Genomic DNA, 14,306 nt, shown 5'->3' with positions numbered 1-14,306 from the left:
TAAGACTATTTTTGTGGCCTAAAATATGATCTATCCTAGGGAATTTTCCATAGCTGCTTGAGAAAAATGTGTATTCTGCTGTTATTGTTTGGCATGTAATGGTTATGTGTGTTAGACCTTGTTTGGTCTACAGTGTTGTTCAAATCCACTGTTTCTCTATTGATCCTCTGTCTGGATGATCTTTCCATTGTTGAGAGTGGGTTTTGAGGCCCTTACCTATTATTATATTGCTGTTTATTTATCCTTTTGTTCTGTTAGTAATTGCTTTATACATTTAGTTGCTCCAATGTTGGGTGCATAAATAAGTACAATTGCTGTATGTTCCTGGTGGACTGACCTTCTTATCATTATATAATGACTTCTTTGTCTCTTGACCATTTTTTTTTTGCTTAAAGTCTATTCTGTCTGATAGAAATAGAGCTATCAGTGCTGTCTTTTGGGACCATTTGCTTAAAATATCTTTTTACATCCCTTCCCTGTCAGTCTGTGTGTGTATTTAAAGCTAAAGTGAATCTCTTGTAAGCCGCATATTCTTAGATCTTTTTTTTCTCCATTCAATTATTTTGTGTCTTTTGATTAAATAATTTAATTATTTTATGACTAAAGGAATTATTTATTACCATTGCCATTTAACTTAATTTATATGTTTCTTATTTCTTGGCTAGCTGTCTTTTGTTGTTTGATGACTTTTTGTAGGGATATGCTTTGATTCCTTTGATTCTTATTTCATAAGTTTTCTTTTATTTTTATTTATTTTTTATTTTTTAAAGACTTTATTTATTCATTTGACAAAGAGGCAGAGAGAGCACAAGCAGGGGGAGTGGCAGGCAGAGGGAGAGGGAGAAGCAGAGAAGCAAGTTCACAGGACCCTGGGATTATGACCTGAGCAGAAGGCAGACAATTAAGCTACCAAGCCACCCAGGCACTCCATATAACTTTTGTTTATCTCTATTGGTTTTGCTTTTGTAATTGTGTAAAGGATTACATAAAATATGTTATTTTTATAACATCCTATTTTAAACTGATAACGACTTATTGATAGCATACATAAATTTATCCTTATATTTATCTGTCCTTCACATTTTAGGTAATTGATATTAAAATTTATGTATTTTTCTACTGTATATTTTTTCCTGCTTTGTCGAAGATTATTTGACCATAGAGTCGAGGGTCCATATCTGGGCTCTCTACTCTGTTCCACTGGTCTATGTGCTGTTTTTATGCCAGTACCATGCTGTCTTGGTGATCACAGCTTTGTAGTAAAGCTTGAAATCAGGTAACGTGATGCTGCCAGTTTTATTTTTGTTTTTCAACATTTCCTTAGCGATTCAGGGTCTCTTTTGATTCCATATAAATTTTAGGATTATTTGCTCCAGCTCTTTGAAAAATACTGGTGGAATTTTGATCGGAATGGCATTAAAAGTATAGATTGCTCTAGGCAGTATAGACCTTTTAACAATGTTTATTCTTCCGATCCAAGAGCATGGAATGGTCTTCCATCTTTTTGTGTCTTCTTCAGTTTCTTTCATGAGTGTTCTGTAGTTCCTCAAGTACAGATCGTTTACCTCTTTGGTTAGGTTTATTCCCAGGTATCTTATCATTCTTGGTGCTATAGTAAATGGAATTGATTCTCTAAATTCCCTTTCTGTATTTTCATTGTTAGTGTATAAGAAAGCCACTGATTTCTGTACATTGACTTTGTATCCAAACTCAACACACACAAAACAGATAATCATATCAAAAAATGGGCAGAAGATATGAACAGACACTTCTCCAATGAAGACATACAAATAGCTATCAGACACATGAAAAAATGTTCATCATCACTAGCCATCAGGGAGATTCAAATTAAAACCACATTGAGATACCACCTTACATCATTTATTTGGTGAAAAGAAGGGCCATCTGTACCCCAGTGTTTATAACAGCAATGACCACGGTCGCCAAACAGTGGAAAGAACTAAGATGCCCTTCAACAGATGAATGGAAACTGTGGAAAGAACTAAGAATGCCCTTCAACGGACGAATGGATAAGGAAGATGTGGTCCTATACACTATGGAGTATTATGCCTCCATCAGAAAGGATGAATACCCAACTTTTGTAGCAACATGGATGGGACTGGAAGAGATTATGCTGAGTGAAATAAGTCAAGTAGAGAGAGTCAACTATCATATGGTTTCACTTATTTGTGGAGCATAACAAATAACATGGAGGACATGGGGAGATGGAGAGGAGAAGGGAGTTGAGGGAAATTGGAGTGGGAGGTGAACCATGAGACACTATGGACTCTGAAAATCAACGTGAGGGTTTTGAAGAACAGGGGGTGGGAGGTTGGGGGAGCCAGTGGTGGGTATTAAGGAGGCACGTATTGCATGGAGCACTGGGTGTGGTGCAAAAAAACAATGAATACTGTTACGCTGAAAAGAAATTAAAAAAAATTACGTATTTTTAAATATGGTTTAAAACAAGTTATTGTGGTTGTGTTTATTTTATACATTTTCTAATCTTTGATCTAGAGTTCTACGTAATTATGGACCACCTTGACAATAGGATGGTCACTACCAATGAGTCTTGCAAACACATTCTTTTGTTTTCACCATGTTAATTATGATCATTTATTTCTGCAACATTTTGGGGGAGGCAGGTCTACTGGTTATGAACTCAACTATTGTTTGTTATGTTTTTCTCTCTCCACTTCCAAATAATAGGTTTGCTGGGCATCCTATTCTTAGTTGGCAGCTTTTATCTTAAATATTTGACTCTATCATCCCTCTTTTTTTCTGCAAGATTTCTGTTGAAAAATACACCTTCAGTCTTATGGGCAGAGTCCCTGTGTGTGATGACTCACATTTCTTTTGTTGCTTTCACAATTCTCTCTGTATTTCAGTTTGGCAAGATCTGTTGGAATGTGCCTATCTTGTTTAACCACCAGGGTAGGGGGCGGGTCATTGGACCCAAATGAATTTGGATTTCCATTTCTCTCCACATTTGATAAGTTTTCAGCTATTTAGCTTTAAATGTACTTTCTGTATCTTTCTCTTTCTCTTTTCATTCTGGGATTCTAAAACATTGTTTCTGTGGATGATGTCCCATAGTATTTCTTTACTCCTTTTAACTCCATTTTCTTTTTGTTTTTCCAGTGGGATGATTTCAAATGACCTGTCCTTAAATCATTGGGATATTAAGTAAATTATTCAAGAGATTAAAACAGTCAGTGAGTGGGGAAACAGGCTTTATTCATATTTCAAAGACATTTCAGGCTTTTTTCAAAGAAGAAAATTTGTACCAAACCCCATGCATCCAGGCCCTTCATGACAGATGAAGACCAACTTGCAGGGAATGGGAGACATTCATGTCTGCATCCATAGACCAGGTGCTTTTTCCTGGCAGGAACACTACTGACACATCTCATACAATAGAGTGATGCTCACCAGGTAAACTAACTCTCTTGTTGATCACCAACAATTCTAACTCTTTTGACCATATATCAAGACTCTTTATATATGTCCAATTCAGTACACAAAGGGCTCTTAACAGTCTTGGGTTTTGGGGGCTTTACAGGCAAGACTATGGGGGTGGGAGTGACAAAGTAGTTCTGCAGAGTGCCTCAGCAGGGGGAGAGATCAATGGCAGCGTCATGGAGGGTGGCTGGGAGTATATGGTAGGGGGGTATTGGCACTGTGCACAGCAGCTGTTGAGGGGGAAGCATCCCTGGTTGGGTGGAAGGCAGGGCAACTGCCTGCAGAGGGGCTTCAGTGGGGTGAAGTTGAAACACTGACCCTGCAGAGAAGAGAAGAGGAGAGAAGGTTACTGAGAAGGCATTGGAGATGGAACCAGAAAGCTTTTTGTCCTTGGCTCAAGGGAGTTCTGGTTTACGACCCATCAAGACCAACATGGTAGGACCTTGTTGATACCCTTCCTCTCCCTGGGTGCTGGCCTCCAGGCTGGACTGCCATTTCAAGACTCAGTTCAGGTTTTAGAAGTCTTTCCTGCCTCCCCCAGGAGGCTCCAGTGTTCTGACTCCAGACTCCCTCTGTTCTGGTTTTGAACTTGTCTGCTTCCCCTGGACTGGGAACCTCAAAAATGAGAACAAAGCCTGACTGCCACAGCAACACAGGCCTTGCCCCAGTTCTTTCAGTGATTGTGTGCTGGAGGGTTGATTTCTCACCACAGTTCTGAGGTCAGGCTCTGGGCCCCCAGGCCAAGCGCAGCTGGGGGCACCCTCAGATGGATGATGGGCTGTGGAGGAGGCAGCAAACCCAAACTCTTTGGCTTGGGAAGAGAACAATAGAGATGTTTGGGACAGAACAGTCTGCCTGTGGTTCACTGGCATCCCCTCTAGACCCTAGCTCCGAATCAGCTGAGGAGTCCCAGCTGAAATGCTCAGAAAGCCAGGGAGGGGGCCTGGGCATGCTGGCCATCTGACAGCATTTCTGGCCCCTCTAGCTCCAGGAGATACGGAGAGTGGATAAGAAAGGTCCTGCATCTTCTACAGGCAGCACACCTGAGAGGAGGGAGACCATGTTGGGCTTTCCCAGACCCCCAGCTTCCTTCCAGGGAGCAGTTCTTCTAGAGCCATTAGTTCAAATTCAAATTTGATTTACTTCAAATAAATTTGAAACAAATTTAATTCAAATAAACCTATTGACACAGCAAGGCAGCCACACCTTTAGGAACACTAACTGGGTAAAGCCCCTGGGTGTGGCCCTTATTTGAGTGGTCCTTGCACACCCCCACACACCACAGACACTTGAACCTCCAGGTCCCCATGTCCTTTTGCTAATTATGTGCTACATGAAGTGCAAAGTGTCAGATAGGAGGGTCCCTACTCTCAAAGGAGCTTCTAGGTCATTGGCTTGCAGTGGTCACTTGAATAATGGCCCTGAAAGATATCAAGGTCCTAGGAACTTGTGGCTGTTTGGGTTACACTGGAAGAGGACCTTTGTGATGTGATTAAGTCAAGGAGCTTGAGATGAGGATATTTTCCTGGGTTATCTGAATGGGCTGACAGGTGAGCCCAGGTTCTTGAAAGAGGGAGACCTACCCACAGAAGAGGAGAAGGTGATGGGAAGGGTGAAGCAGAGGGAGATTCAAGGTGCTACTCTGTTAGCATATGGGTGGAGGAAGGGTCCAGGAGCCAGAGAATCCTGGGAATGCAGTTCTGGAAGTAGAAAAGGCAAGAAATGGATTGTTTCTTGCCGGACCCTCCAGAAAGAGCGCAGTCTCGGAGAGAACTGGATTTCTGCTCAGGAAACCTGTTTCACACTTCCAGCCTCCAGAGCTGAGAGGACTTCACAACTGAAAACTTGATGTTTTCAGCTGCTGAGTTTGTGACACTGTATTAGAGCAGCCACAGGAGAGTAGCACCTTATAACACCGGTGGACCGACAGTAAAAACACAGTCATTCACTATACTGGAGGAAAGAACAGACTGAACCCACAGAACACAGCCGCGTTCGGGGTTCAGGGTTTGTGCTGAGTCATCAGATCTAGCTCCCAGCAGTGTGATGCCTGTTCTGGGAGGGGCTCAAGCCACGATGAGGGTCTCATCCACAGACGATGTGTGCAGACTCAGGAGGCAGGAGAGGGAGTGGCTTTCCCAGCCCAGCTGTCTATTGCCAAAGAGACCCTGGGCAGGCTTTGACCCTCAGAGTCATATGGGAGGGGACAGATGAGTGGGGAGGGAGCCCCCTCCCACAGGGCTTAGTTAATGGGCTCCCAGGTCTGCTCAGGATGAGAGGATTGACTTCAGACAGCCCTGGGTGCTGAACTTGCTCTCTGTTGGACTTTGCTGCTTCCCTGACCTCTCGGACAGTGTTTGGCCATCGGCACACACACAGGGTCCCTCCTGGCTCCAGAGGGGGCTGGGCCAGTGCCAGAGCTGGCATGGCAGGGGTCTCGCAGAGCCGTGGGCAGCTGGCAGTGCCCCACAATGCATGAGTCTGAATTCTGCCACCCTTCATCTGGGATCTTAGGAATGTGACCCTTCTGGAAGGTTGTTCAGCACCCTGCCCTCACCTGGATGGGTAGGATGGCCCTTTCTGGTATCCCTTCCTTGTTCTCCATCTGGTCTCAGGCCTCCCTCCATGTCTTGCTCCATCCCTCCGCCCTGAGTGGGCACCGCTGGGTGGATTCAGGGCACAGGGTTGGTGTGGTGCTCATGTGACCATCGTGGGGCTGCGGTTCTGGGAAGAGGCTCCAGGAGAATCAGATGGAGAAGGGAATTCTGTGTGAGCATGGCTGGGACTGAGAGCCCTGTTCAGACCCAGAGCCCGGAGCCCAGCCCCAGAGGAGCCCTGGCACCTCTGACACCAGACGGTGGCCCTGCTGGGGGTCAGCATGCATCGGGAGTGTCTCCTCAGCAGTGTCCCAAGCCCCTCAGGCCTGCCCAGGACTCCGAAATGCCCACCTGGTACTGAGGGAGAGCCGTGCTTGCCCGATCCAAAGAAGTGACTTATGTGGTCCTCACTAGGGCTTCTGGGGACTTCAACGTCCTCCAGGCCCCTGGGCCAGTCTGAGCAAAGGGTCTGAGACCCGGAAGCCAGGTAAGCCAGGAGCATGCTCTTCGTGGGCCCTCGGTCTGAGCCTTGTAGGTATTTGTGGGGTAACCATCATGGGATCAGGATCCTGACCTGACAGGGGGCAGGGCAGGGAGAGGGGTGGAGCCAGGGTCTGGGGTTCAAGTCCAGCGCTGCCACTCCCAGGCTTTGTGACCTGGGGTAAGTCACTAGACCTCTCTGTGCCTTAGCACCCCCTTTGGAAAGAAGGGCATATTAGTAGTACTTGCACATGGAGCTGCTGGCAGGAGTACGTAGTGAAAATATGCAGCGTTCTTAGACTGGCAGCTGGCCCACAGGAGGAACTTAGAACAACAAGTTGTCACTAATATTCAGTTCCATGGAGGACACCTGTAATAAGCTGGCTTCTCCCTATTGTCACAGGCAATGACAAAAGCAGGGACTCTACTACCTGGTAAAAGCTGTCAGTGTTTGCCAGCAACATGGAGCTGTCGCCACGCCCTCCACCAGTCCTGGCATAAGACTGAGCCATGCAGGAGAGTCTCAGTGGATGGGGGCAGCCAGCAGACCTCCACGGGGAGCACAGTGGGGAGGGATGATGGTGAGGGGCCAGGAGAACTCTGTGGCTGGCCTCCCTTTACAGCTTCTTTGACTTAAGTTTGGAGGCGCTAGGTCATAAGAACTTTCCTGTTATTCTGGAGTGGATGTGCATGAAAATGCAGATGCCAGACCCAAATCGGCCTGTGAGGCTCATGAACACCACCTTTCCACGTCTTGGCATCCTCCCTGGCCGGTGCCTGGACACCGTCTCTGACCCACAGTCCCTGAGTGCAACGGTCAAGGGCAAAGAGCAAAGGCCTGCTGGCCCATGGGGAGCATCCCTGTGCCCCTGCTTACCTGGTCACCAGGCTGACACCATATCAATGGCAGCTGGTTGCAGCTTTGAACAAAGTCACACAGGGTATCCAGTTTGTCCTGAGAAGCAGATGTGGCCATGAGAAAGCTGTAGGCATGGCGGTCACCTCCAGAGGGTACAGTCCTCTCTGGCTTGAGATGGTCCCAGAGGGCTCTATCCCCAGGAACACACTGAGGAAGCCCTGAAGCGTCTACCTGGGGCAGGGGTCTGGTGACCTTGTTTGTTTGGGGTCTCTGGAATCTGAAACATATCTTCCTCATGCTGGGCTGCCTCGGGCCTCCCCATCCCTGTCCTCAAAGACCCCTGCAGGGTTGGGGGCTCTCTCACTGGGTGGGGGCCTAGCACGTCCTGGGGTGAGAACATTTCCTGCAGGCCTTCTCCTTCACGAGGCCGTGGTCCCTCCATGTCACTGGTCCCCAGGACAATGGAGTTAGCTCAGTCCCTTACCTTGCTGAGCAGATGCATGAAAGGCTCGCAGGAGCCACTGGTATTTCTGGATACTTTTAATAGTGAACAAACCTTGCTCAGAATTCTCCTGTAAAAAATTTTGTTTCTGACCCGTGGGAGCCTGCTTATGACTGAGTTTGTGTTTCGTCATCCCCTTGCTGGCTGGTAAACCCCAAGCCATTGCTGGAGATGCTGAGCAGCTCTGAGCGAGCCGGGGACTGGCAGGCTATAGCCAGCTACCAGCTTCTGCAAACCTGGGCCCATGCCAAGGGGGAGACACTAGGGCTGGGCCCCATGAGGTAGTGGAGGCAGGGACCATCCCTTCTGTTCTCTCCTGGGCCTGGGGATCAGGATGCAGTCTGCTTTTTCTCTAGTGCCAAGGGATCAGTGTCCATTTCCATAAACTTCATCTTCCCGAAGCCACGGTTCCCGTGGGCCATGAACGGACTGCTCCCTTTTCTTCCTCAGCCTACCTGGCAGTCACAGCACCCTCCCTAATGCTCTTCTTACCTCTATGCGACTCATGTCTTCCTGGTAGGGACAACAAGGGATGACCACTGGAGTGCATCTCTGTATACACGTGTCTGACTCCTACGAAGAGAAAGCACAGCTTGCTTCTTTGTCGGCAGCTCCTGGACAGAGGCACATGACATGTGGCCACTCAGTGGCCACTCAGGAAAAGAGCACCGCTAGGAGGTTTAAAGGAGCCTCAAGGAGCACCGTGCTCTGTGACAGTCTCCCCAGGGGAAAAACAAGCAAACTCAATGCACTTGCAAATATGGCACTTTCCCAGAAGACCACCAAACTCTACCCTGTCCCTTTGGTCTCCTGGGGCTACCCCTGGGGGAGAACCCAGTCGTGGTTTTGTGCAGTGTACAGGAGGGATGTCCAGGTGGGAGCACTGGCAGGGGACAGGGCCGCACTCACCCGACGCTGGCAGATCCTTTCTCAGCACGTGGCACTGCACCCAGTCCCAGTACAGCCACATGCAGTGAGGCCTGCTTCCTTCCAGCCGTCAGGCTCTGGTACCCTCTTCAGGACACTGTGTACCCATATAACTCTTTCTTCTAGAACCAAGTTTCGGCTCCCACCCTGGGATATCCAAGCCTGCTCCCTGACCCTGGCTCTCTGTGCTTACCTGGACTGGGTCTGCCTCCCAGCTCGATGCCAGGTAAGACACCTTCCAACCTCCATAACCCTTCATGTCCCTAGAGTCCCTCCCTAGCCAAGCTCCTGGCCCTGTCAGGGGACAGGGATGGATATCAACGGTATGCAGCACAACATACATCAGAGTTTGGGCAGAGGACCAACGTTTGAAATCTAAGGTTCCTATTCTCAAAGTTCACCCGACTCTCTCAAACAGTCCTTTGGAAATTGACCCAAAGTCCCTATATTTTAATAGGGATCCCGGTGCTTGCTGAAACAGGCTCCCTCAAGTTGCTAATTCGGAGGCAAAGGCCCTGGAGCAGCAGAGCTGCATACATGGGAAGGGTGTTATGAGTCCCAAGTCCTTCTGAGGCCCTCCCCTGTCCCTCAGTTACTCTCTTCTTTCTGCCAGCTCTCTTTGCCCAGGGAGCTGGGAGGTGCTGGGGCAGGGGGTGCAAATATCCCACAGGCAGCAGGAGCCCTTGTGTGTGAAGTTCAGTGTGGGCATCGAGGATGCAGACCGCATCAGGACCAAAATCATGACTTACCCTTTCTATTATTTCCATTGGTGGTGGCTCCTTGTCAGCCTAGAATGTTAAAGAGAGACACGGACAGAGGCTGGAGTGGCATGGAGAGAGCTGGGTCCACCATGCAGACAGGAAGGGACCTTATTGAGCAGCAGGCAAATGGAACATGGACTTTAGGGTGACAGTCTATGAGCCCACTGCCCATGATCTCTGGCTAACCAGCTGCACTTCCCTGAGACTCAGGCTCCTCAGGCTTCAAGGGGGATCAGAGCTCCCTCCACGGTGCACGGGAAGACAATCAGAGTAGGCTTCCTGGTCCTTGGCAGAGGCAACCCAGCTGGTATTTTTATCAGCAGCCCTTCCATCACATGAAGATGGGAAAACTTCCCCCTCTTCCCTTCTCCCCTTCCTGTACCTACCAATTCCTAGCAACCCTCTCTGATTTCCCCTACGGGCTGGCAGTGCCCACCTCCTCTTTCTGTCCTCACACTTCCCCTTCTGCCACAACGGGACCTGCTTGTGTCCTGCAGGTTTGTTCTGTCCTTTCCCACCATCTGTCGTCCCCTCTTCCTTCATCAGCTCTGGCTGGGGCCCTCTCAAACCCAGCGGCCAGTGTGTCTGCCCTCCTCCCTCCCCCCAGGGCCAGTATTTGTCCTTTGCTAAGGCTCTGCTTGCCACACCCTATGAAGGTGACAATTTACCCTCCACCCCCAGGTACCCATCCAGACCAGACACAGGACTGTGAGCTCCTGAGGGCAAGGCTGGTGTCAGGTCCATTCCTGGACCTCTATGGCCAGCAAGGGGCCCAGCATGCCCTGGCCCTTAGCAAGGAGGAAGGAAGGCCAGACCCACTGCACAAGGGCAGAGATTCTTGTTGGTGTCCGAGGCTCAGCTGTCCCAGAGGTCCGGACCGCTGCCAGCCAGCAGGATCCTCCCTTGGGGCTCTCAGTGCCTCCTGCAGGGCCCATGCTCTTCCCTCAGAGGCCTTGTGTGGTGCTCGGTCTGCCTGAGTCTCCAGAGGTCTCGCTGCTGTGAGGCCTCCCTGGCATCTGGGCCCTAAGGTGGTTTCTCCCCAGAGGCCAGGGCAGCTCACAGGCCACCTCCAGGGACATGCGTGAGGCTGGCGGCCCTTAGACACATGGTGAGTCTCTGCCTGGGAGCAGAAGACAGGCTGTGCCTCTGGTTGTTCCTGTGAGGACCTGGTTGCTGATGGGCAGCTGCCACAGGCAGAATCTGGGGGTGGAATGGGCTTGGGTCCCTTGTGGTTTGGGTGAGCCTCTTCACAGGCTGTGTGGCCAGGGCTCACTCACGTTCGTGCAGCAGCAGATGCAGCAGATAACCACCGGGATGATGAGCAGGGTGGGGACGAGCACTGGGTAGAGAGATTTGTCAAGGATTGGCTTTTCTGTGACAACCATGGGCCCTGTGGACTCTGGTGTGACTACTCCTTTCCCATTCATCTCCCATGTGACGGTGGACACTGTGATCGTCTGCGCGGCTATCATGGGTGTTGTGGTCGTCCACCTGGTTGTTGTGGGTGTTGTGGTTGTCTGTGTGGTCGTCATGGTTGAAATGGGTATCATGGGCATCCACGTGGTCGTCGTGGTGTTTGTGGTCGTCGTAGATGTGGTCGTCGTAGATGTGGTCGTTGTAGATGTGGTCGTTGTAGATGTGGTCGTCGTAGATGTGGTCGTCGTAGATGTGGTCGTCGTAGATGTGATCATCGAGGGCATCGTGGTTCTTTCTGCAGACTTTAATGGGTCCTCCTGCAACATATAGACATGTCAGCGACAGGGGTGGGTATGAGTGACCTCTTAAGGGGAGCATACCCTAGTAACCACGCAGATGTCCCCATCCACCTGTTCCCATGGACCTCAGATTTCCCCACCCCAGTAAACACTGAAGGCTGGAGAACAAAGACAGCACCCAGAGAGCCACTGCAGAGCCCTGGGCCACAGAGTGCACCACTATCCCTGTTCAGAGGCCCTGTCCCAGAGCCCCGACCAGGGAGCAGAATCCCCATGGTGGGACAAAACCAGTCTGCACCTCTCGGTGGACATGCTGCAAAGCCCTGTCCTAAACCAAGTGGTCTCCTTTCCCAGAGGCAGGGGAGGGAGAGGGCTGAGGGTCTATGTCCAGGAGACAAGCAGCTAAAGAGGGAGGCAGGGTCTGGGCCCAGGGTGGTGTGGCTCCTCCTAAGGTCTTTCTGACATGTGTGTGCTGGGGGCGGGCTGTCAGTTGGTGGGACTCCGGACGGACACATAGGTGAGTCAGTCTGCTGATCCAGAAATGTATGTCTAGGCACAACCGAAGACAGAGTTGGAAGACTGTCAGCATTGCTGAAACCCTCCCAGGCTGGGACTGGACACTAGGGCGGTGGCAATTAGGCACCATTATCCTTCCTCCCAGGCAGCTGTCTTCTCCATCCTAACGCTCTCTGTCGCCCATGTCATGGTGCCCTATGCCAGCTGTCGAGGAGATATGGAGCTCTGAGGAGGAGGAACCTGGGAGCAGAACCTTCTTCCCCCATGTGCCTGTCCTTGAGCTGAGCCCCAGGCCCTTCCCACAGCCCTGGTTGCTTCCTCTCCCATTCCAGAAGAGTCAGGTCAGAGAGCAGTAGCAGAGAGGGACAGCTGAAGATCACGAGAAAACAGCAGAGGCAGAGGGGAGGCTGATGGCCTCTGCAAAATGACAGGGGCTGTTCCCCATGTGAGCTGGGGCTTGGGCCAGTGATGGGCATGCGTGGGTTCAGCTGTACCAGCAGCTGCATCCATATGGTGGAAACACACCCGGCCCCACCTTCCAGATGCCCTGTGTCCAGGACCTAGATTTGGAGTGTCCCAGTGTCTCAGAGGTCCTGGACTCTGGCTCCTAGCCCACAGTCCCCCCAGGCTCTCTCAGCTGCCTGGTTGGAATGCAAGATTGAAGCCTGAGCTCCCCCCAAAACAGCTGGGTCAGGGGAGGTGGCAAGGAGGGAGGCAGGTGTCAGAGGCTCAGCACCATTTCTAGAGTCTGCTCAGGGCTCTGACTGTCCCCTTTCATGTGCCTCCAATGACACTTGGTTCACAGAGAGCAGAGTTTCTGCAAGGCCGGAACAGGTGGCTGCATTGCAGGAACTCCTGTGAACCTGCTCTCAGGGCACCTCCGAGGGCTGTGTGGGGGAACGGCTTGCTGATGACGGGCTGAGGGCCCCAAGCTGGCTGTGAGACGCTGCCCTAGCTTCGTGTTTGCAGGAGCCACCTCTTGAGACTGCCTGGGACATTCTTGCCCTTTCTGCTTCCCTGGTGTCTGCTCCTTCTGTGCAGTGGTTCTGGACAGCCCAGGAGGGAGGCTGCCACCCTACATTAGCACTCACACAGTTGGTGCCGCTGAAAACCATGCTGCCTTGGAATGTGATTCCAGCATCCATGCTGTATCTCACGACGAGCTCCCTAAAGCATAGAAAAGCAGACGGTGATCACTAGTATGGATAGTATACTTCTTGCACTTGAGTCAGCCATAGTCATTAGTTTTGTTTATTGCAATGACTTTGACCATCAGGCACTGGGTCCATCAGTGAGCATATAGCATAAGTAAGGGGGGGCTTACCTTAAGCACTACAAGGTCAATTTTGCAGTGATGACTGACCAAGCATGAGGAGTCTTACATCGGGTATGATACTCTCATGGCCATGGGCTAAGTTTCCAGGGAGGGCTGCTTGGTGTCACCATCTTGACTATTTACAGAGTACGTTGACTTAGCTTTGAATGGCTGTCTGGAGCAAAGGTACCACCACAGAGTACATCATCTCCTGAATCCTACCTTCCTTAGCAGAGCCAGGGATGGGGGAATCCTTGAATACCTCTGGGGACCACCACCAAGAATAGGCCCTGAGCATGCCTGGAGCCCTCCCTGAATTAGACATGTGCTGCCTGTAGCTTGGCATCCCACATTCTCTACACCTCATGGTGGAAAAATGTCCATCTGGCCCCTGACCTGGGGCACTTACTGATCTTCCTTCTCAAATATGAATCCAGGGCAAATTATACTGCGTGACGTTACAGCATCTGCTCTTCTATCTAAAAGAAAATCACAAGAATAATGTTAATGCCATGTCCATTCATCCATCTCTTCCTTTCTGCCAGCCCCTGGCAAGCAGAGTTAACACTTTGAAAGACACCAGCTTCTCTTCCCTGTCTTCCTCTGAGCCCCTACTGTGCACCAGGTTCTCTAGAATGTTCTGGTTGGATGGAAAAGGCTGGCTGAGTCCCAGTTCGCAAGGGCCTTACATTTGAGGGATTGGAGGGAGACAGCCATTGAAATAACTAACAAGGAACAAAATAAATGCAGACAGTGAAAAGTGCTGAGACAAGAAGCAAGGGGAGGACAGAGAGTGGAAAGGAAAAGACACAACTTAGGAATGGGGGGACCTGTCCTGTCCTTAGGAGATACCATTTCCTTTTACAGAAGTAAAAATCTGTATTCTTCAGTGACTTCACTGATGTGATGGCTGGGATTTGTTTCAAAGTAGTCCATAGTGAAGGCGTCAATAAAACCAGATGGTCCAGTGTTGATAATTATTGAAAGTAGGTGAAGCTGTGTCAAGTTCATTCTACAATTTTTGTTACTTTTCTTTACTGTTGAAAATTTCCATCCCAAATAAAGTCTCTTTGAGGAGAGGATCCTAGAGCTGAAACCAGGTGAGGGGAAAGCCAGAGAAAGATCCAAGGAAAGAGTGTCTGGCTTCTGTGAACAGCATGTGCCAAGGGCCT

At 49.9% G+C, this 14,306-nt stretch overlaps 1 protein-coding gene across 1 annotated transcript in view; it reads right to left on the bottom strand.

The window, feature by feature from the left end:
- Positions 1 to 3,227: 3,227 nt before the first annotated feature.
- LOC116879529 (anthrax toxin receptor-like) overlaps positions 3,228 to 14,306 on the bottom strand; it is a 35,981-nt gene continuing 24,902 nt past the window's right edge. The window contains exons 11-17 of the mRNA XM_032877849.1: positions 13,544 to 13,613; positions 12,911 to 12,986; positions 10,866 to 11,321; positions 9,577 to 9,615; positions 8,393 to 8,473; positions 7,417 to 7,494; positions 3,228 to 3,781 (exon numbers count right to left, since the gene is read on the bottom strand). Of these exons, the coding sequence (XP_032733740.1) occupies positions 3,569 to 3,781; positions 7,417 to 7,494; positions 8,393 to 8,473; positions 9,577 to 9,615; positions 10,866 to 11,321; positions 12,911 to 12,986; positions 13,544 to 13,613 (1,013 nt within the window). The 3' untranslated portion in view covers positions 3,228 to 3,568. The remainder of the gene's footprint in view (positions 3,782 to 7,416; positions 7,495 to 8,392; positions 8,474 to 9,576; positions 9,616 to 10,865; positions 11,322 to 12,910; positions 12,987 to 13,543; positions 13,614 to 14,306) is intronic.

This window comes from Lontra canadensis, unplaced genomic scaffold (genome assembly GCF_010015895.1).
Source record: "Lontra canadensis isolate GAN:19392208 unplaced genomic scaffold, GSC_riverotter_1.0 scaffold3, whole genome shotgun sequence".
Classification (NCBI taxonomy): Eukaryota; Metazoa; Chordata; class Mammalia; order Carnivora; family Mustelidae; genus Lontra; species Lontra canadensis.
Note: the sequence above shows the minus strand (reverse complement) of the source record. Positions and strands in the feature narration are given on the sequence as shown.